The sequence below is a fragment of the Canis lupus genome, chromosome 13 (assembly GCF_003254725.2).
Source record: "Canis lupus dingo isolate Sandy chromosome 13, ASM325472v2, whole genome shotgun sequence".
Taxonomy (NCBI): Eukaryota; Metazoa; Chordata; class Mammalia; order Carnivora; family Canidae; genus Canis; species Canis lupus.
The window spans coordinates 59,082,977-59,106,409 of NC_064255.1; the positions used below are offsets into that span (position 1 = coordinate 59,082,977).

A 23,433-nucleotide genomic window follows, 5' to 3' on the forward strand; every position below is an offset into this window, starting at 1 on the left:
TCCCTGCATGGAGCCTGCTTCTCTTTCTGCCTGTGTCTCTGCCTCTGTGTGTGTGTGTGTGTGTGTGTGTGTGTGTGTGTGTGATGAATAAATAAATAAAATCTTTGAAAAAAAGAAAAGAAGATAGCTTTTAAACTACCTTATAGCCTTCTCTCAACCCATGGACCAAGTGGAAACAAGAACAGAAAAAAAGAAAAAGCCACCTGAAAAAGACCATTAAGAAAAATAAAATAAAATAAAATAAAAATAAAACAAGAAAACCACCAAAAAAAGAAAGAAATTTGTCATTAAACAAAGACAGTCTGCTTTCAAATTTGTTTTAATTAAAATACATTATACATTTTCCAGGTTCATAGCTACTTCTATATACATGTGTTATAAATGAAGAATTTCCAGAAACCCTGTATCAACACTGAAGAATTAGTGTACCTGGTCTCTGTAGGTCTAAAATGTGGGGGTGAAATTGTTTCACAGTGATTTTAAGAGTTGAAGACCCTCGTACAAACAAGAGACTCTAATTCAGTGCCTCAGTTCTGGCCAGAATCAGTTTACTACCATACCCTTTCCTCAAATGCTATGACATGAAGGCAGAGAGAGCACATTCCAACCCAACTCTCAGAAAGTGTTAGTTTCAGTCTCTCATAGCGCTGCCAGATAACTTACAATGGAAAAGGACATATTTTCATAATTCCAGAAAGTCTGAGCGACTAAAACCAAGAGCTTTATGCTATGGCAACACAGCCATGATGTGGGTTCATGCAATAGAGAAATAATAATAGTCCTTTTTGATAGGAGCACTTTCTTTGTTTAGGCCTTCTTGACTAAATATGAGATTTGTTGTTTTGCAAGTTTGCTTAAAATTAAAGTTCATAAATATTCCCTTGGGGCCACAGTTCTTTCAAAACAGCCATTATACACACTGATTTAAAATGCATACTAAATAAGGTTGAGAGTAACCTCAGGCAAAAACGACTTCAGATAGTTGCTAAAGATGCTTTTCTCTTAGATACCAGTCTTGGAGGCAATCCAGTTGCGGTAAGCAGTCACTCGCATATAGACACCTGGCTTATTGACTTCACCACATTTTTCTCCCCAGCTCACTATTCCAACAAGGTACCAAATATTTCGAGAATTGGGATGAACTAGTGGTCCTCCGGAGTCACCCTAAATAAAACAAAGAATATTGATCATTATGAGAATTAACTTCCAGACACTTTACTAAGTAATAAGCCCAGATAAAGTTTTTGATTCATGCTTCAATCAGACTCTAGGAAAAATGTATGGTGTAAATCCCTGCATCACCCTTCACCTCATCTTTGGCTGGAATATATTCTCTGGAACTCTTTGGTGTTGACCTGAATCTTGAACACATGAACTGATAAGTTATAAGGTCTAGTTCTATGAGAAAGCTTTTGGGGGACAAATATTATAGATGTATTTGGAGAACAAGGCTTCATATCTAAGAAAAGTAGTCAGGACCCCAACCACGAGAAGTCCAAGAAGGTAAGAGAAATGGTCTGAGATTAGTTGAAAGTTTTCTGAGATTAGTCCTTTACTGAAATATGGTTAAAATTATGGACTGTGATGCTAGACTACCTTGGTTTGTATTCCAGCTCTTCCACTTACTAGCTATGTGTTCTTGTGCAAATCACTTTACTTTTCTCTGACTCAGTTTTCTTATCTGTAAAATGATCATGATAGTATCTCTATCACAAGGTTGTGACGAGGATTAAATAAATTGTTTATAAAAGACTTTAGTCAGTGCTTGGCCAACTTATTTGTTAAACACTTATAAACATGTTGCATGTAGTGGGGAATTACTTTAGCACCAAAGTTGGAAAGAGTTTAACAGAATTGCCAAAGTGCAAATTAACTGAGGCGTAGAATTGTCTCCATATGGAGGATTTTCCTAAAATAACAGCAGTTATTTATACACCGTGTGGCCAATGTGACTAGTGTCCAGACTTACCTGGCAGGCATCTTTATTTCCTTCCAAGTACCCAGCACATAACATTGTGTCTGATACTAAACCATCATATCCTTCCCTAGCATTACAAGTGTTTGTGTCAATAATCTTCACAGGTGCCTTCTGAAGTACCTCTGGGTATTTACCTAAAGGAAGTAAACATTACCAGTCAAAGAGCTGCTCTGAAACAGAACAGGATGGAAAACTTGTTCTTTCCTCTGTGCATAAAACCTATATCTGACTCTTGCTCATTCTTAATATTAGAAAGTCCACTCAGTTTCCTCACCCCAATCAATAAAGCAGAAATTTTCAAAGAATAATTTGAAATCTTTTCAATGCTGCCTTTCTATGTCTTTACCTCTCTTCTTATATCTTTGACCCAGAACTTTCTCAATTAGTTTCTCCATGTTGGGGAGTTCTTACAACCAACTGGTCTCCACAGAATGCTCCAAACTAAGGCAATTTGCAAAGCCATAACTCCATATGCATGATTTCCCGAGACATTTCCTGGGAGAACTAGGCATCCTTAAGTAAAGGATGCCTTTGACTTTGTACCTTGGTCACTATTTTTTCTTGCTGCTTTTGTACTCAAACACTATGTTAAGCCTTCACTGAACTTACCATTATATGAAAACGCTCCCCATCCTGTAACAACAACTCCTTCACCTGGTGGAAAAACCTGTGTAGCTTCAGGAAGACAAACTCGATGTACATCATTCTGAAATAAGACTTTCTCACTGAGCTGAATAACCGCAATATCATCATGATGTTCACCCTGGATGTAGTCCTCGTGAACAATAATTTGTTGAACATAACGTTGCATGTAAGGGGGATTTACTCTGGTGCCAAAGCTGACGGTATAGTTTTTTGGATTTTTTGTCCTAAAGAAACAAAAATTATGTATTTTGTATTTATTTCAAAATAATAGAAATACGGCCTGCATAAAATGTACTCTTTTCATGACAATATTCCCTTGCTCTATTGCTCATTAGTAGTGACAGTCTGACTTTTTAAATTCATTTTTAAAAAAATCTTGTTTGGGATCCCTGGGTGGCGCAGTGGTTTAGCGCCTGCCTTTGGCCCAGGGCACGATCCTGGAGACCCGAGATCGAATCCCACATCGGGCTCCCGGTGCATGGAGCCTGCTTCTCCCTCTGCCTGTGTCTCTGCCTCTCTCTCTCTCTCTCTCTCTCTGACTATCATAAATAAATAAAAATTTAAAAAATAAAAAATAAAAAATAAAAAAATCTTGTTTGAGTCTCTATACCATATACTATGTAAAGCAAATAAGGGAAGGGAGAAGAAATGTGTGGGAAATATCAGAAAGGGAGACAGAACGTAAAGACTGCTAACTCTGGGAAACGAACTAGGGGTGGTAGAAGGGGAGGAGGGCGGGGGGTGGGAGTGAATGGGTGACGGGCACTGGGTGTTATTCTGTATGTTAGTAAATTGAACACCAATAAAAAAAAAAAACAAAAAAAAAACAAAAAAAAAAACAAAAAAAATAAAAATAAAAAATAAAGCAAAGGGAATATAGAAATTTAAATTAATAGTCATGACTTCAAGTCTAATGAAAGGCATAAACACAGCTATAATTTGCTTAAGTACTTTGTTTATAATTAGCAGGGCAACAAAACAGGGGAACTTAAATCTGCATGCTTTAGGGAACAGAGATTTCTTAGGGAAAGTAGCATTTTGGGTAAGACTATAGAGCTGAGTCATAGTTGCCTGAAAGATAAAGAGAAGTGGCCAGGCATGTGCAGAGAAGGAGGGAGGTATGAAACAGGATGATGTGTTTTAGCAACTATGAGTAGTTAGGGATGTCTGGAGTATGAAGTGACGAGAGATAAGAATCATGTAAAAAAATGTAGTATCAAAAAAAAAATGTAGTATCAAGAATGAATGACTCTTTGAATCCTTACAGGTAATGCAGGAATATCTTAGAATGGCTTCCTATATAATTTATCTTCCAAACGAGAACACTTGAGACAAGAGTGCTACTGATAGTTAAGCTGGGATAACAGGTGAAGACTGGAGCTATTCCAGGGTCTTTTGTCTCCCTGGTCTTGGGCAACATGGTAAACTTACTTTTGAAAGCAGTGTGCTGCAGTCACCAGGTATCTTTCACTGATTAAAGATGCCCCGCAGTGGTGTTGGCCATTTTTTTTGAGAGTTGCTTGCCACGGCCATTCTCCTTTCTGAGCGTTGGAACCTCCCTTGATTCTATCATATGTTGCTGACATCCTTGCTCGTATCCCACAGCCTGTCAGAGTCCGTTTTGTTCCATTGAGAGAAGGAAAATAATGTTTATTTGCTTATAAAGCAGAGAGTGAGCTGAGTTATTCTAGTATGGTTCTATCTGACAATATCTTGCACTGAAGAGGACAGGATGTAATCTGCATAGGAATCACTAGCAGCCCCTGGATCATCTCCATACCCAGCATAGTATCTCCAAGGTACTTCAGCACTTGGAGATTATGACAGCTGTGGGAGGCACATAAAGTCATGGGTAAGTCCACAGTCTCTGAAACCCTAATTTGAGTTCTGACCACACCATTCACAAACTGGATGAACTTGGGCAGATTATTTCACTTCTTAGTGCTTTAGTTTCTCCAGGTCTCAAATGGGATGATAATAATATCTACCTTTAGGATTGTTGTGAAGATTAAATGAGTTGTATGTAAAGAACTTAATTAGAAGTATGCCTAGCTAATAGTAATAAATCCTATATGTCTTAGACCATATCGCACATTTTTTTTTTAGATTTTATTTATTTATTCATGAGAGACACACAGAGAGAGGCAGAGACATAAGCAGAGGGAGAAGCAGGCTCCTCACAGGGAGCCTGATGTGGGACTCCATCCCAGAACTCCGGGATCACGCCCTGGGCCAAAGGCACACGCTCAACCGCAGGGCCACCCAGGCATCCCCATCTCGCGCATTTAAATAAGAAGTTTCTGGACTTACGGTTGTTGATAATCTTTTCAGCATCAACCTTACTGATTTCTGAAATAGAACAAAAAGCTCATGGTAAATATAATACCTAGCATTAATCCATTGACTGTGGGGCCAATGTGGTAAGATGCTAGGTTCAACACTGTAGAACAGTCCAGAAACAATTTTGACTATCAGGATAAAATGTCAGTAGAAAGGACAGAATATCAGATTATTTGAATTGTTCTTTTACTAGATGTGAATGTCTGATTCGAAAATACCACCATCAAAAAAAAAAAAAGAAAAAAAAAAAAAATACCACCATCATAGTTCCACATGAGAGACCTTTTTTTATTTAGTTGAAACTGTATTCTTTATTATCTAAGATGGAAAATTGCCAGTATCTTTTCTTAGAAGAGGAAGAGCCACAAGTAAACCTGATTCCTGTCAGTAAACAAAAATAACTTTTAAAAAGTGACTTATCTCATAAAGGCAAATTGTATGCTATTTTTGAAAATTATAGGAGATTATGAAAAATATTTAAGACACACCATTACTTATAGGGACTGTTCAAAATTTTACTACTTGTTTTATAATGAGAAGCAGTTTTTCCCCCAGAACTGCTTTCAGATATGGCATTATTATGACTTGATTATTCTGTTCTCAATAACATAAATTACTGCTCTGATATAAAATAATGACATATTCATTCAAAAAACTGAGTATCAGCTTTGCACATGGTACTTGTAATTTATGTTAGAAATAAAAAAAATGAGAGTAACACTGCTCCTATTTAATACATAAGCTTACCCATGAGCCTAAGAGAATTAGGATCTGTAGTCAAAGAGCCTGCATGGTTCCTCAGCATCTGGCGTAAGACGCTTTCAATTCTTCTTCTTGTATTTTCCTTCATTGATCTGGGAGCCTTGAATACCAACCATATATGTGCGGTGACACTGCTGTTATGAGGACTGGAAACAAGACAAATATGTTTCAACAAGATAAACATATTTCATATGTTACCAAAAAATAACGTTTCCTTCCTCATTCTCTGGTCTTTCAAATTTTTACTTATTCTGCCTTTTTATGGGTTTGTGCAATACCTTCACTTTTAAGTAATCACAGGATCATCCATCTGCCTACATTTATTTGGTGGCAGTATGCATGCAGCTATGATATTCATCTTAGAGGACAAGTAGTTCTACAAATCTGAAAAATAGGAAAGGCCTGAAGCACAGGGTAGAAGTACCATGTAAAAGGGATTGAACCCTGAGTTGGGCTCTGTGCTTAGTGCAGAGTCTGCTTGGGATTCTCTCTTCCTCTGCCCCTCCCACTCGTGCTCTCAATCTGTCTCTAAAATAAATAAATTAATCTTCTTTTAAAAAAGAAGTACCAAAAAAAAAAAAGTACCACATAAGAACTGGGCTCACTTATTCATGTATTCATCAATCATTTATTGAGCAACTGCTATAGACAAATAGCTGGAATAGGTGCTACTAGTGATGCAAGGGTAACTAACAAATAGTTCCTATCCTCCAGGAATTTCCAGATTTCTAGGAAATATGACATGTATACAAAATACTACAATAAGTTAGGAAGAAACAATAATACTTATTTTATCTTATCTGCAAATAGAAGAAGGATAGTCATTTTTTACTCAAAGAATCAGAGAAATTTTCATGGAAGAGATGACATACACATTGGACCTTAAAACATTGTTATTATTACTTCATTATCAAGCAGCAAATTTCATCGGACAGAGAAAAAGAGGAGTGCTATTCCAGAAGAACAGGATAGCAACAATTAATTAGCATTTACTGAACATCTGCTGTGTTCTAGGTACTTATTTTCACATTTATTATCACACTTAACCTCCATCACAGCCCTGTAGCATAGATGTCATTATCTGCATTTTATGGACAGAGGAAAATGGAGGCTCTGAGAGGTTACCTAATATGTGCAAGGGTATATAGCTACTAAACTCAGAACAGATTCAGTACAACTGACTCTATAACACAGGCTTTTTACATTGTACTGTCTTCCTATACCCAGTCACAGAGACAACAGTGTCCAGGAGATTGGGCTCAGATGGAGGAAGACTTTCAATGCTAGCCAAAGGGTAGCAGTAGAGAGAAGTTGTTGAATAAAACCATGCTTGAGGAAGATGAATCTGACTTTGGTCTTCAGGAAAGATTGATTTGGACATAAAGATGTGAGAAACCTAAGAGGCTAACTAATGAACATGTAGGGCTTGTCAAGCAGCTTTGAGGCTAACATCTGAAGTGGCATTATTATGCTTTGGCTCTCCATGACAGATAACTAACCTTTTAGTCATATAAATTGGTAATCAGCTCTAGGAAAAACTCAGATCACACAAGTTTGATTACCATAGAAGGGTATACCAAAATGAAAATCTCTATCCTAAAACCTCTCCATCACGTTTGGGCCCACACTGCCTATGGATACCTAAATTTCCATTTATGGGAGAACAAAGCAGAAACTTTCCAGTGGTTGCAATTATCTCCGAAAGATACCTGGGCCCTTCAATTTTAGCCTCCAATCTCTTTCCAATACTAAAATCAACACTCAAGGTTAATACTAGTTAAGATCTTGACATGTTCTGCAATTTCAAGAGTCTCACGAACTCCAGGAGCAAGGGGAAAAGGGCTAGGCATAGTCTGGTGGCATTGATGAAGGTAAAAGCAATTCATTGGAAATGTGTTTATATACACATCTTCTTTGGTCCTGAGTACAGGTTTATGAGAGGGGCAGTGAGGGTGCTATTTTCAGTATTTTCCAGATAGGTGAGCAGACTCAAAGTCATATAATGATTCACCCAAGGCTCTCGGGCTACCAAGTGGCAAAAGGTGAGCTCAGGTTGATTAATTCCTGTTCTAAGCCTCCCTCTGCTATTCCATGCTATGTTAAACCCACATGCAGAGGACACGTTGCCTATTTTACTCCTTGTTATGGACTAAAAGGACCTCCTTGTCATCACAGCTTGGTGTAGATATGCTCCTTTCTACCTTGTAAGAACTCTGGGTAGTTCCACAGGTGTTTAGCTGACTTGCAAGCAGAGAGATATGAGAAAACAGGGTCTGTATTTATACTACTGCTAAATAAAAAATGTTAGACTATCAAACATTGGTCAAAGGGATCATCTGCTATCTGCTGGATATAAAGTCTTAAGAAACCTGAGTGATGAGGCATTTAATGAATAATAAATTCTCAATAGATCTAATGAATAAGCTGGATAGCCCAATCTTTGCTTGGTTTTATATTGAACAATTATTCTGACATTTAGCTTAGAATAATTCTGTTTGTTAGTAACTTATTGGCTTTTTGACTCTCAAAATTATTTTTACAGAGGTACTAGAAATATGTATGTATGTACAGACTGATCTCTTTTCTAACTATCATTAGTTACTTACATCAGCATGATGACTTGAGAATTAATATATTGTCTGTAAATGCTAGAACTTTGAAATGCATCAACCATCTGTTAAAGAGAACATAGAATCAAATATCAAATTCCAATAATATATTTATATTTCCGTGAACTAACAATGAAATAAATATAGGAAAATCCTAATTTACCTTAGTCTCAAGAATTTTGCTAAGATAGTTATTTTCCAGTGATGTCTCTTTTTGATAATTTCTGTTATATGGGATATCCAACACTTTAAAGCTACCTTGGTAATAGTAGGTCGTGTTTTCTGTGAGATAAAAACATGATCCGAGAGTTATTTAAATGAAATGGATTTCAAATGCAAATATAGATTACACAGTAATATCAACTAGTAAATATTGTGCTCATATTTGACATTGATAAAGTCTGTACATCTTTCTGGCACAGTTGATTAGAAGTCCTCGGTGTTGTGAAAAGTGATTATCAGGCCCATAATGCAGCAGATATAGATATATACAAAGGTAAGAAAGAAGAGTAATATCTTGATTGAGACAGGACTGTACACTATAATTGAGATTTCTGCCACATAACCACCAGCCTATGAGTAAAGATTTTTACCATTTATTATATACCATGGGAAGATACTTTATAAAAAACATATGAAGTATACCCATTTTTTTTTTCAGGAGAAATGTGGTCTCGGATATTCAGTAACTTAGCTGATATCATACAGCTACTGTGAGCCAAGGATCAAAATTTGATTTGACTACAAAGTACACACCTAATCCATTATACTTCCTTCCCAAATTTTCATAGATACTAAGCCATTTGATATATGATACATCTTACCTCTAATATGTGATAGATATAAAGTTGTTATACAGCCCATAACATATAGAAAGAACCAAATAAGTATTAATACTATTTTGCATTACCTTTGTTTTTTTTTTTTTTTTTGGTTTTTTTTTTTTTTTTGGTTTTTTTTTTTTTTTTTTTTTTTTTTTTTTTTTGCATTACCTTTGAAGACTATGTGATGGAAGAGACAGGCTCAATATGAATGAAATCATTACATGAGGTAATAATATGATGTAATTAAATGATAATGGTAATTGTTTACAGGTTCTATATGAATGTAGAGAAGGAAAGCACCATAATTAAAATACAATATGACTTACTATTATAAATGTGGTGAAAATATTTTACAGTGAGAAAGGTGATAGAAAAAGAAATCAGAAACTTCTAAAGAAAATGCTGGAAATGGATTATTTATGAATAATAATTTGTAAACTAACATTGTTCATTGTAGTTAGTCTGTCTGGGGTCATGGATCTTTAACTGTAGAAATCAAACTTTGCAATGGTAGGTCTTACCATAAGTAATAAAAAATATATATATCTTGAAACTATTCAACTTTCTTTTTTATAATTCAGTGTTCACAGTTCATCCTTCAGTTCTTTATTTAGATTCTTAAGTGTTTCTACCTATTATGATAATCAGGCTGCCATGAATATTCCTCAATGTATGAATTGACAAGATACAAACTTTTTATTATAACTGCATGGTGCACTTTTCCAAGAGCCAATGGAAAACTAAATATTTTATGTCTAAGACATTTAAGACTAAGAAAGCACACACTAGAACAAGGAATTGAAAATTAATTTAATTCTGTCCAGTACTCCTAATGGGTCACAGAGATGGCTCATTATGCTGAGGTCACTGTGAAATCAGTCACTGAGCTCTGTTGGCACCTGGTGAAATGAAAACAACCCTTTAGGGATGGGATATTCATAAGGCACACCTGCACCTTATAATTAACATTCCCATTTCTCTAGGTAGTTCAAATGACAATATGAATTGAGAAAGATGGATAAGGGGCAGAAAGAAAGAAATTGTTTTATAACTTTTCCATGACTTGATTACTTGGAACTCATTTCTGTAAAGAAAACTTACAGCTTACACACAACACACACACACATGCGTGTGCGTGCACACACACACACACTTTTGTTTTTGTACAGTGTTCTGGAGTGCAATGACAGAGTTTAAGCATAAATTATGGGAACACTTTTATTTAAATTTGACAGAGTAAAAGCACTTCCTTTACATTCTCCTTCCTCTAAGATTATAAAAAGACCAAAAGACAAGGGTAAGGGGCTCATTTCCAAGGAAACAAAAGAAAACCGCAACTCCAGACTGAAAACTATGAAGGAAATATTCTCCAAAATGTGAACTACACACTAGAGTGAGAAATGATATAGAGATAGATACATCTCTTCCCAAGATGAGTTGAATGTAGGTCTTTCCAAAAGTTTTCAATGATTCTATGATTAGAATAATGAGACTTCAGGTCTGGGAGAGAGACATGTTTCCATAGAATCCTATTTTGACCCTACAGAATGACAGTAGTGAAAATAAAAGTGAACCATAGTAATGTGCCTTTTTTTGGTGTGTGTTCTATCTCCCAGCTGAAGCAACCTGCTAGAGGTGAATTGGGATAAACAAGGGAGAGAAGTCAGGATTACTACATCATAATTCAGAGAGTCCATAAATTAAGGTGCTTTCTTCAAGACTACTCCAGCGTCTTGTGTTAAAAACTGAAGATAAGTGTTCCATAGGTGTTGGGTCTTGGGTCACTGAAGGCCATTTTAAAGGAAGATAGGTAATTTATTGTTTGCAATTATCTCTATGTCTTTGGTAGAAATGGAAATAAAGTTTACAACAAACTGAAATAAATAAAAATATATTCTTTACCAACCTACTGCCAGAAAATGAACCAGGAGACCAATAGTTATTCCCAGGATTGCCAATACTCCAAACACAATGAGGGCAATCATCCATAGCGGCAAAGATGGACGGGAAGCTATGACTGGTCTGCAAATAAAAGATATGAATATAAAAGGTATATCAGAAAAAATCACAGTCGTTCCATATCTTTACTTTTTTCTTCTTGCTCACCCCCAGAAGTTCAATTTAAGCATCGTAATAGCAGAAGTATGAGGAAAAGAAAGGAAAGGAAGAAAGAAAAGAAAGGAGGGAAGAAAGATGGGGAGGAAAAGAAAAAAAGGAAAGAAGTTTAAAATAGAACCTCTCTGGATCTGTGCTATGAAATTATTTTTCAGGAGTATAATGGTGCCTTGTTCCCTCCCACCAGTGACAGAGTTAGTATCAATAAGTGAAGCCCTTGCCAGGATGGAGAGGAAGAAGGGAGGAAAATGGAAATGTTTTAGGAGTTCTTTATACCAAAGCCTATCATCATTCTTGAAATCTGATCTTGATTCCATTTTATTTATTATGTCCTTATTATATACATAGAACACATACAAATATGAAGCGTTATGTTGAGTAAGAGCAGTGTCCCTCTTTCTTACTAGCTTATTTATGGTTATAGTTCACAGAGATCTTGTGTAAAGTAGCATGCTATGATCAACCTAGAGTAAGTTAGGTATTTTCACCGTGTTTCATTTGGATAACAAATAGGTATTGCCTAAATTGAAATAGCGATTTGGGTAACTTTCCAGATAAAGAGGCATGAGAAGACAATCTAGTAAGATGGAACAACAGGCAGTGCTCAAAGAATGGCCAGCAATTCAACTTCCTTGCCGCAGACTATGTCATGGTTTGGCCAAAGATGAAGCTGGACAGTATAATGAGCAATTTTAAGTGTCATCTTTAGCTAGGTTATAGTGCCAAGTTGTTTGATCAAACATGAGTCTACATGTTTCTGTGAAAGTAATCTTGTAACTGTAATAAACATTTATAATCAGTTGACTTTAAGATTACCCTCTATAAGTAAGTGGGCTTCATCCAATCGGTTGAAGGCCTTAAGAGGTAAAACTGAGCTTTTCATGAGAAGAAAAAAATTCTGCCTTCAGAGTAGAAATCCTGCCTGATGGGATGAGCACTGGGTGTCATGCTAAATGTTGGCAAATTGAACAATAAAAAAATTTTTTTTAAAAAAAGAGCTCTCTCTTTTAAAAAAATCCTGCCTGAGTTTCCAGTCTTACCCAATGTTACAATTGTGTGAAGAAATTCCTTAAAATAAAATATCTCTATCTTAGATATATAGATTCTATGGTTATATATCTATTTATATGCCTCTCTATCTATCTATTGATAAAGAAAAAGAGAAAGAGAGGAGAAGGAGGAAATAGAGAAAGAGATATCCTATTGTTTCTGTTTCTCTGGAAAATCCTCATACAGAGGCAACAACAAGGATTTTGTTGCCACACAAAGATGTTTAGATTTTGCCTTAAATATTGGGGCTCCTCCAAGTGTGATTAGAAGACAGCCTTGATCAAAATCACCTGAGAGTGCTTATTGCATATGCAGATTACAAGACACTACCTCAGATCTAATGAATTCAAATTCTGGAAAAGTCTGAGAATTTGCAGTTTAACACTCTTATTAATGAAGATACTTACTAAACTATATGCTATCTTCATGGCAAAATTGGAAAACTTTAATCTAGCCAGGCCTATAATCAAGGTTTTCAGATTAGAAGTGGCTTTGGAGGGGAGTGTGTATGAGGTATTGGATCTCAGATAAAAATAAATTGGGTTGATGCTTTCAGAAGAACAAGTTAGTGTGTGTGTGTGTGTGTGTGTGTGTGTTAATACATCCTCTGTTGATTTTTTTTCCACTCTCTTTGAAAGCTCTTTCATACTTCTTTTTCCCCTCAAACCTCTAGCACCATTTGCCCCATCCTCAATCTTAGCTGATAACCTTACTTCCTGGTCCAACTGAGAAAATTAAAAGCATCAGAAGAGAATATTTACAACTCCATCACCACATTTGTGAACTTCTCTTCATCTATACCCCACACTCTGCTTTTTCTTCTTGTTACTGTGAATAAACAGTGCCCCTGTTCTAAGGCAATCCCTATATCATCTCGTCTCATTCTTCAACCTGTTTCTAATCTATGTTGCAGCCAGTTCAAACTGCTCAGAATTCCATGAACAACCAAACTCGTTTCCACCTCCATGTCCTTGCACACTCTGATTCTTCTGCCTAAAATGTCCACCCTCAGGTCCACCCAGTGAGCTCCCAGTCAACTTCATCACTCAACTCTCTCTTCTCCTCTTTGTTGAGGTCTTCCATGGATCACCCTAACATGGATTGACATTGAGAGTATTTTTTATTTTTTATTTTTACATGGCAGTTTTTTCACCTCTAGTCAAGACCATTTTATGGTCTGGTCCATGTCATTAATTATTGTTGAAGTTGTTATTGTTTTATGACCAGATCATATTGTGGGGTCTCACCCATTATAGATTATATTGGTTGAAGTACTGAGTAAATGAAGCCAAGAGATATTGAGGACAATGAGATTATGAAGGATAAATAGATCAGAGGGATACAAATTATGCAAAGCCTTCAGTGCTAATCAAAAGAGTTTTTTACTTTATCTGTGGAAATGACTAAGATGAGGACGTGCAGTGCTTAGGATGATGAATCTGCAATCTGCACGATGACAGTTTAAAGGAGGAAGAAAAATGAAAGAGGAAGACCAATGAGCAAAGTGGCTAATATAATCAATGGGAATATAGTGATGGCATCCCGGATTGTGGTAGTAAGAAAAGAAACAAAGTGATGAACATTTATAGTAGAGTATTTGTCAGCTTTTGGTAATTAACTATCTTGGTAAAGGATAGGAATATGTCAAAGATGACGTAAGATTTTATCTCGAATAGTAAAAGAGTCAAAGTCTTGGAGAGGTAAGTTTGGAGGGAAATGGTAAATATTTTATATCTAAAATTTAAGAGACATTTAAATTTCCACAACACAAATGGAGATGTCAGTCTAGTAATTAACTGAGGAACCATGGTTGGGGTTAATTTAGGAGTCATCAAAAAACAGGGAACAAACAAAGCTGTGAAACTGGATTACTAAATTTAGTGCTTGTTATATAAAATATAGTATAGAATTGACATTTCTCTTTCTGAGGCAAACATTTCCATCCTAACTACAACTAATTCATCTCAACTTTTTCATGCCTTTTCTGATTTTTTATAGTCTCATTGTTCAACATCACTCAAAAGACTAAATTATCAGCATATGTTTCTTTAAAAAAAACAACCATTTTACTTATTTATTTAACAGGAGGAGGGGGAGAGAGAGTGCAAGCAGGGGGAGCAGCCAACAGAGGGAGAAGGAGAATCATGCTGCCTGCTGAGCAGGGACTCCCCCAACAAAGGGCTTGATCCCAAGACCTTGGAATCATGACCTGAGCCTTGAGCTGAAGGCAGATGCTTAACTGACTGAGCCACCGGGTGCCCCTGTCAGTATATGTTTCTTAACTGTAAAATTCTAACTCTTGTCCACCTTTCAATGATGGGTAAGCACTTACCTCATCTCCCAGGTATTCAGTTCCACCAAAACTACTTTGCCTACCTCTTGGTTCTCTAATCATTGCTCCACACCCTTTCCTTATTTTTCTGTCTCTCATAAATTCTCACGAATTCTTTTCCTATAAGTCTCTTGACTGGGGATTTATTCGTACATTTCTTGATTTGCTTTGTTTTATTTTTAAATCTTTACCTTAGGACAGGACCTCACATAGATTTGGGCAATTTTTCTTTCCTTTAATCTTTACAATTAGTTTTAGGATTGGTATTCTTGTAAGTACAGAAATAAATCTAAATCTATTAAAATGTGATAAGATAAGGTATCTAGGAATTCATCCAGACACTATGGCTTAAAAGAGGACTGAAATAACTTCCTAATTTCCATTTATCTTTCACTGAAAAAATACTGTAGAATTTTATATTTCCATTTCCTATTCTTTTTTTCCATTTTGATTATTGCTTGACAGCAGTCCAGATGCTTCTCTCAGTTGAAGCTACCTTTAACTGATAAACTAAAGATCTTGTACACCGTGACACAAATTAAATATCTGTTTAAAAATGGCCCACAGATTGGAAGATTGGCTCCCCAATCTTCCCACACAGGAAAATCACTCAACAATTTAGCCAACATTTCTGGTACTTTATACTACTATAAATTCTTCTGAAAAACCACATAGGGAGAATTACTGAAAGAGGATACAGAATATCAATTATATCTTGCCTCAAAAAATAAAAACAAAAAACAACAACAAACTCTTGGCCATGAAATCTCAATGCCCCTTTGGCAAGGATCTAAAACACCACTTTCTTCTCAGACTTTTTCCACTCTGTTCTAGAAAACTAACCTTAGAAAACAATTGAAATTGATGAAATATAGCATTGAAGTTTTTACTTCTACCTCTAGTATACCTTTTCTTCCTCTTGGCCATTCATTATGCAGGCACCCATATGCAACCACAAGATTGACTAAGGTCTCCTCAAAAGCATCTGCAGAAACAACCATGTTTCCAAATCCCTCCAAGCTCCTCTGGGCAGATTAATGCCTCAATCTGTGAAGTTAACCACTACTTTAGGGCTTGAATCTTTTCTAGGTGACTAGGAGTACTTGGAAACAATGGATTAATGCTTTGAAATCTTTCAGGTGAAGACTTTATACAAGTGCTAAAATGTTGGAGAAGAAGATGCTCTATTAAAACACACACACACACACACACACACACACACATCCTTCCAGCAAAGTTTTATCTGTCTTATAGGCAAAACAAAAACAAAATAATCATGTTGTTTACTTTCTAGTTATTAAATGTGTATGATCACCCTTGCTTTTACTGGTAGATCAGAGATGTGGCTAATTAGAAAACATCAGGGTTATGAATAATACGACATATCTAATAAAGAATTTGCACAACAGTAAATTATTTAGTTAAAAAAAAAAGTTGTTACCATAGACCATCACAGTGAGTATACTCTTTCTAGTAACATTTTTAATTTTTTTTTTAATTTATGATAGTCACAGAGAGAGAGAGAGAGAGGCAGAGACACAGGCAGAGGGAGAAGCAGGCTCCATGCACCGGGAGCTTGACGTGGGATTTGATCCCGGGTCTCCAGAATCGCGCCCTGGGCCAAAGGCAGGCGCCAAACCGCTGGGCCACCCAGGGATCCCTCTAGTAACATTTTTAAATGAATAATGATATTGTACATTATATATGCATGCGTGTGTGCATGTCTTAACTAAAAAACTGACTCAAGATGCAAAATGTTAGAGAAATATTTGCATAAGACATGCATTTATATTTTACAGTTATCTGAACATTAAATATTTTATAATTAGGTTGACTGTATTTTGATGAAAATGTAAACTGAAAGTATTTTTAAGTGGCATTAATAATCACTGTTCACTTAACATAATAATCATCTAGTTAGATACTTTAAAAATAAATAGCATATGTCTATACATGATTCTCTTATAGTTTATGAACATTTTACAGATAAAAATGCATAGTTTATATATGATTCCATAGAAAACACCAATGAAGCAATGGTACTGTGAGATTCAGGACTGTATTTATGAAAGCAGTTTAGAAAGCACAAGATAGAGTGGCTCAGTCAGTTAAGCGGCTGCCTTCAGCTCAGGTCATGATCTCAGAGTCCTGGGAATGAGTCCCACGCTAGACTTAGTGGGGAGTCTACTTCGTCCTCTCCCCTCCTTCTGTGCTCCCTCTCAAATAAATAAATAAAATCTTTTTTTAAAAAAGGAAAGCACAAGATATTAAACAAATACAAAGGAGTCGTCACATCATCATCACCACCAATAGCAATTTAACATCTGATTTATAAGATGCTTCCCCTCTTCTTCCTCCTTTTACTTTATAATAATTACACATTTTTCATTCACAGGATGTTAGGCTGCTTGCCAACCTTCTGAAGCATTCTCCAAAGCATGACATAAAACTACAGATTCCAGACACAAATACATATATGTTACAGGGGTGTCTCCACGCAGAAAATCCAAAATGCTGTAGAAAAGCATTACAAATCCCCCTCTAAACTCAACTATTTTACTGCAACCTGTGGGTGGGAGTCATATTGGAGAAACAGTTAATTGTAACTATGTCAGAATTTTGAGCAAGCGAACGCCCACTTACCTATACATAATGTGCTGATATAATAGCTGTTGGTGTTAATAAGATAAAGGAAACTTCTGTACTTCTTTTGTCCAGGTCAGTGGTTCTCAGGTAAATGTGCTAACCACAATGATACCTGGGATTTTAAGGGTTGGGTGCAATAGCAGAAAGCAATTAAAAGGAAACTCGTTTAACAAGTGTTGATGACATCTGTGGATCTGTGGTTTAAAGGAAGAAATGAAAATTCTCTTTGAGTTGGATACTTAGAAAAAGAATAGACATAACTTGGATTGGTTACCTAAGAGGTCCACCCAAGAAATACCACCACAGATTGGTGAATCATTGTTCTGACTCAGATCCCATCCAGCCCTTTCATGGAGCAGGACTCCTCCTCAGTGAAACCACCTCTATCCATCAGAGTAGTCTCTGACAAATGACTTAACTATACATTTTTTTATATGATAATTCTACTACAGCATTACTCATTTGAAACATGCTTGGTCTAAAAATTCTCTCTGGGACTGTATATATACTTTTATAGAAATGGATTTACAGATGGAGATAGGTTTTAGTGTAAGAAATATCAGTTCTCTCTTGGTAATTATTTCTAGAAAATGGAACTAATGAATCTAGTCAAAAGTTGTTTTACTAAATGAATATGGATTAAGTTTTTGGGTGACACCAAATTCTTACAGAAGCAAAAAATCAGGAAGTCATTAAGATATTTTGGATACAAATATCTAGATTCTTGGCACCAACTTTCATATCTTTAATCATTTATTCACTCCATTTATTCATTTAATAAATATTAATTGTAAACTTCCTCAGGTTTACATATTGTTCCTAGTAGAATTACAACAAGGAATATAATAAAGTCCCTGCCTCCATAAAGCTTATACTTTTATGAGAAAAACAGGCAAACACTCAAGAAAATAGTAAATGCAGAATTTAATCCAAGATATGTAATAAAGGAAATGAAGCAGAATAATCAGGTAGAGAGTGGCGTGTGTGTTGGGAGGGCAGAGGGTGACTATCTTTAGGGTGGTCCGGAAAGTCCCCTAGGAGAAGGAGGCTTTGGAACAGAGAACTGAATTATAATGTTAATTAGCATGACTCATCTTCCTAAAACACAAATTCATGACATTTTTCTGTGCTTAAAATCTTCAAAACTTTCAATTGTTTTCAAGATAAAATATAAACTTCTCTGGTTGATATTCAAGACTCTTTAGAGCATCATCTCTTTTTATTTATGTTGTTCCATGGTAGTTTGGTGAAACAAAGGGCGTGTTGTAATCTGTTTGAGCCTCGGCTTTCTTATATGTAAAAATGCAATCTAACAATGTCATGCTTGGAAGGTGGATGTATCAGCTGAGACCATGTTTACCAAGTACTTGACACTGTATTATCTTAATGATGACTTTGTCTAGAGTAGGACTCTAAATAAATAAATAAATAAATAAATAAATAAATAAATAATATATAAAGTATGACTTTAGTTAAGCCATTTCTCACAGTTTCGTTCCTTGAATGGCAAGTGCTTTCCTATATCCATGCTTTTATTCATGCTGTTTAATACTCTCAGGATTGTCATTTCTACCCATTCAATATTTATTCATGCTTCATGGTCCAACTTAACTGCCGCTTCCTTCATGAAGCTTTCCCTATAAAGCATTATTCTTTTTGATATCTTTTTTCTGGTTGCTATTTATTGTACTTTTATAAATTATAAAATTAGTAATTTTAGATTTAATCATCTGCTATGCTGTATTGATTTATATTTAAGTATGTCCTGTGGATGGTAGGATTTGAAGAATGTGGGGAAATGGGCTCCCATATGTTGACGGTAGGAGTTAGAATCGAGGCAGCAACTTTAGAGGGAGCATCTGTTTAATTCTATACCTAAGCTCCCTGTAACCAACAGTTTCACTTCTAGGTATCCACCTAGATTTCTATCCTGGCATAGGTAATCAAACAGGATTATATGAGGATGCTTATTACAAAGTTTGCAATAGCAAAAAAAAAATGGAAATAAATTATTAGTTGGTAGAGGAATGGTTTAACAAACTATGGCATATTGTTATTCTGGAATGTTATTCAGGTGTTAAAAGAAATGAAGTTATAGTAAATATGGTAGATTGACTTACTCATGCTTCATTCTAAAGTCCCTTTTTCTACTGCAGAGATTGGAAAGCTAAAAATGACATCTCCCAGACTCCTTTGCAGTTAGAATGCTGGCTGCAGTTTAGATTCTGCCAGCTAGATGCACTCACGTGAAACAGAAGTGAGAAGCATGTCAGATGCCTTCTGAGATAGAAATGAGACCACTTGTGGATTTATTCTGGTAAAAGTTCATGGATATTTCACTATCCATTCTTCAGCTTTCTGGGACCAAAGAAACAATTTAGAGTAGTCAGAGACCAGACCAGCTTGTGGGTGTCAGGAGGCTGCAGTGGTAATGGCAGCAGTGCTGGTGCTTTCTTTTCTTTCCTTCCTTCCTTTCTTCCTTCCTTATTTCCTTTTCTTTCTTCTTTTCTTTCTCTTTTCCTTTCTTTTCTTTTCCTTCCATTCTCTCTTTCTTCTTTCCTTCTTTCTTTCTTTCTTTCTTTCTTTCTTTCTTTCTTTCTTTCTTTCTTTCTTTCTCTTTCTTTCTTCTTTCTTTCTTTCTTTCTTTCTTTCTTTCTTTCTTTCTTTCTTTCTCCTCCCTTCCTTCCTTCTTTTTTTCTATATTAATGAATTAATGAATTAACTGAGTTGGTATAAGGCAAACATCCATGTATTCACCATCTTTATTATGAAAACAGAATTTTGTCTGCCAATCCAAAAGCTCCCCCAGTACTCTATCACGGTCTTAACTTCCCACTTTCCTCCAACATTAACCTCTATCTTGACTTTTTTTTTCTTTTTAAACTGAAGTATAATTAATATACAATGTCATATTTCAGGTATAAATATAGTGATTCAACAATTCTGCGCATTACTCAGTATTCATCAAGATAAGTATACTCTTAATTCCCTTTATCTAGTTCACCCTTTCCCCCACCCTCCTTCCCTCCTACAACCACCAGGTTGTTCTCTGTATTTAAGAGTCTTTTTTTTTTGTCTTTTATTCGTTTTGTTTCTTAAATTCCACATATGAGTGAAATTGTATGATATTTGTCTTTCACTGACTGACTTATTTCACTAGCTCTATCCATGTTGTTGCAAACGGCAGGATCTCATTGTTTTTGTGACTGAATAATATTCCATTATATCTTTCTTATCATATCTTCTTTATGATTCATCTATGAATGGACACTAAGTTGCTTCCATATCTTGGTTATTGTAAATAATGCTTCAATAAACATAGAGGTTCATATATCTTTTTGAATTCGTGTTTTTGTATTCTTTGGGTAAATACCCACTAGTGGTATTACTAGATCCTATGATAATGATAATTCAATTTTTAATTTTTTTAGGAACTTCCATACTATTTTTCACAATAGTTACACCAATTTGCATTCCCACCTGCAGAGCATTAGAGTTCTTTTTTCTCCACATACTCACTAAGACTTGTCATTTCTTATGTTTTTTATTCTAGCCAGTCTGACAGGTGTAAGTTAATATTTCATTGTGGTTTTGATTTAGATCTCTATGATGACTAGTAAGCTGAGCATACTTTAACATGTCTGTTGGCCATCTGTCTTTCTTGGAAAAATGTCTATTCAGGTTCTCTGCTCATTTTTAAACTGGATCTTTTGAGCTTGTTTTTTGTTTGTTTTGGTATTAAGTTGTATAAGTTCTTTATATATTTTGGATATTACCCTTACAAGATATATCATTTGCAAATCTTCTCCCATTGGATAGGTTGCCTTTTTGTTTTGTTAATGGTTTCCTTTGTGGTGCAGAAGACCCTGAATAGCCAAAGCAATCTTGAGAAAAAAGAATGAGGTTGGAGGTATCACAATCACAGATTTCAAGATACACTACAAAGCTGTGACAATCCAGACAATATGGTACTGGCACAAAAGTAGACACATAGATCAATAGAACAGAATAGAGAGCCCAGAAATAAAACCATGATTATACGGTCAATTAATCTACAACAAAGGAAGCAAAAATATACAATGGGGAAAAGATGGTCTCTTCAACAAATGGTGCTGGGAAAATTGGACAGCTACATGCAAAAGAATGAAACTGGACCACTTTCTTACACCATAAATAAAAATAAACTCAAAATGGATTATAACCCTAAATGTGTGACCTGAAACCGTAAACTCCTAGCAGAAAACAGACATAATTTTTTTTGACATGAGCCACAGAAATATTTTTCTAGACATATCTCTTCAGGCAAGGAACACAAAAGCAAAATTAAACTGAGACCACAACAAATAAAAAGCTTTTGCACAGTAAAGGATACCATCAACAATACAAAAATTTGCTGGTACTTTCTGATCTTTGGATCTTAGCTATTAAATTGAGAGATGCCAGTTACAGTCCCTTCCCCTGGCATCAGTTCTCTACTATTCATTAAATTTATCCTTGAGGCTTAGCCTGGAGCCTTTATCCCCAGCTGTTCTCACAACTTTTGAAGTTTGTGATTTTCTGCTTCAAATTTCTTTCTGTTTAGCAAGTCTTTCCTGCCCTGAGCCTGACTGATATAATTGTAGATCAATATAAAAAGACTTCAAGAAATATTGAGTAAAAATATGAAATTCAGAATGATAATTCAACATGATACCATAAATACCTAAAAGAAACAGTAAATAATACTTCACATTTTAAGTGGATGCTAATATATGTACTGAAATGCAAGTGTTTATTTATGAAATGTTAAATAAATATGTGAAAAGATCTGGAAAAATTCACAAATCAATGATTATGCCCAAGGAGAAGGATAGAGACCAGAACTGAAAATAGTGATTAAAGAAATTTTAGCTTGATCTATAATGGGTTTATTTTTTTCACAAGGATATTATGTTAATACATTGCTTATATAACCAAAATTCTTTTTCAAATATTGTTGAAATGAAATAAAAGTTTATACTCTATATGATTTGAGTAGAAGAAAAAGTTGGAACTGGCAATAGAATACAACTTCTCAGGGAGTCAGGGCCAAGTTAATATTGACTAAAAATAAATTGTATTTGTTGGCTTTGTAGGACTTTCCAGGAGGAGATGATAGCTTGATGGCAATAAGCTTCAAATCCATGAGAACACAGGGGATAAAAATCTCACAAATGTGTGAGCTACTTTTTAAAGAATGGAAGGAGTTTACCGGGCAGGGGGGTTTGTCAGAGAAAGACATTCCAGGCAAGGAGTACAACATCTGGAATGGTCCAGGATAGCATGTTTCAGAAATCTCCATTAACGGTGTGATTGAAGAACAGGTGAAATGTAAGGGCACAATGGGAAATAAAACAGAGACGTCTCTAGCATCAGGCGTCGTTCCTTTGGACAGGATGATTACCTCTGCTGAACCAGCCCCAGGTCCGGGAACACAGAGATGGGAAAGAGCCCTCGAGTAACTCATGGGTCTAGTAGGATATTCAGATGCATAAACAGAAGTTTTACAATTTGTGGAAAGTGTAACAACCAGGCGTATGCCTGGGGCAATCTGGAGCACCAGCCCCAGGGATATCAGGAAAAGCTTCCTGGTGGAAGGTAACTCCTGAGCTGTGTCTTGACTAAGGAATGGGAAAAGTGAATCATACTTTTAATGGATTTGCAGATCATAATAGAGTGTAGGTTTTATTCTCTAAGGGTGTTGAGACCAGGGTGGAGTAGAATGGTAAGCGGTAGAGAGAAGTGCTCTTATACTAATTATCCCTGATGACTAAGACTTTGTCCCTGCTCTGATTGTGGCTGCTTTGATTCCTCCTAATTCTCTTTCATCAAATGACTTGGGAGAAAAATGTGGGGACAATCTCTCATTACTCTGGCTAGTAATTCCTGCCCTGCTGAATGACTTTTTCAGAGATAAGTGCGACTTAAAAAGCATAAACATAGGCTTATAAAATCAGGGATGATTATTTAATTGAATTTTCACATGATACATACTCCTCTATTTTAGAGAAAATAGAAGTTTCTTTACAGAACCATGAGTATCAACTATGACAAATTTTAAATGAAGACAAATATTTTGAGGAAACAACACAAGAAAATATGATGAGGTTTTCT

General features: G+C 35.7%; 1 protein-coding gene across 1 annotated transcript; it reads right to left on the reverse strand.

Moving 5' to 3' along the window:
- Positions 1–303: 303 nt before the first annotated feature.
- LOC112652164 (transmembrane protease serine 11B-like protein) lies at positions 304–17,479 on the reverse strand. The gene is made up of 10 exons (XM_049093015.1): positions 17,299–17,479; positions 11,065–11,180; positions 8,498–8,616; positions 8,332–8,399; positions 5,711–5,871; positions 4,934–4,972; positions 4,055–4,229; positions 2,588–2,847; positions 1,970–2,112; positions 304–1,164 (listed from the first exon to the last, which is right to left on the reverse strand). Exons 1-10 carry the CDS (start codon positions 17,304–17,306, stop codon positions 1,003–1,005), a joined length of 1,251 nt encoding a protein of 416 aa, XP_048948972.1. The 5' UTR covers positions 17,307–17,479; the 3' UTR covers positions 304–1,002.
- Positions 17,480–23,433: the final 5,954 nt, after the last annotated feature.

Excerpts from the sequence above, each read along its gene's own strand:
- LOC112652164 (XM_049093015.1), bottom strand. Across the intron at positions 4,973-5,710 it reads TAATTCTCTTAGGCTCATGG|AAATCAGTAAGGTTGATGCT; the intron begins GTAAGCTTATGT and ends GTTCTATTTCAG. Across the intron at positions 2,848-4,054 it reads GCAGCACACTGCTTTCAAAA|GACAAAAAATCCAAAAAACT; the intron begins GTAAGTTTACCA and ends TTGTTTCTTTAG.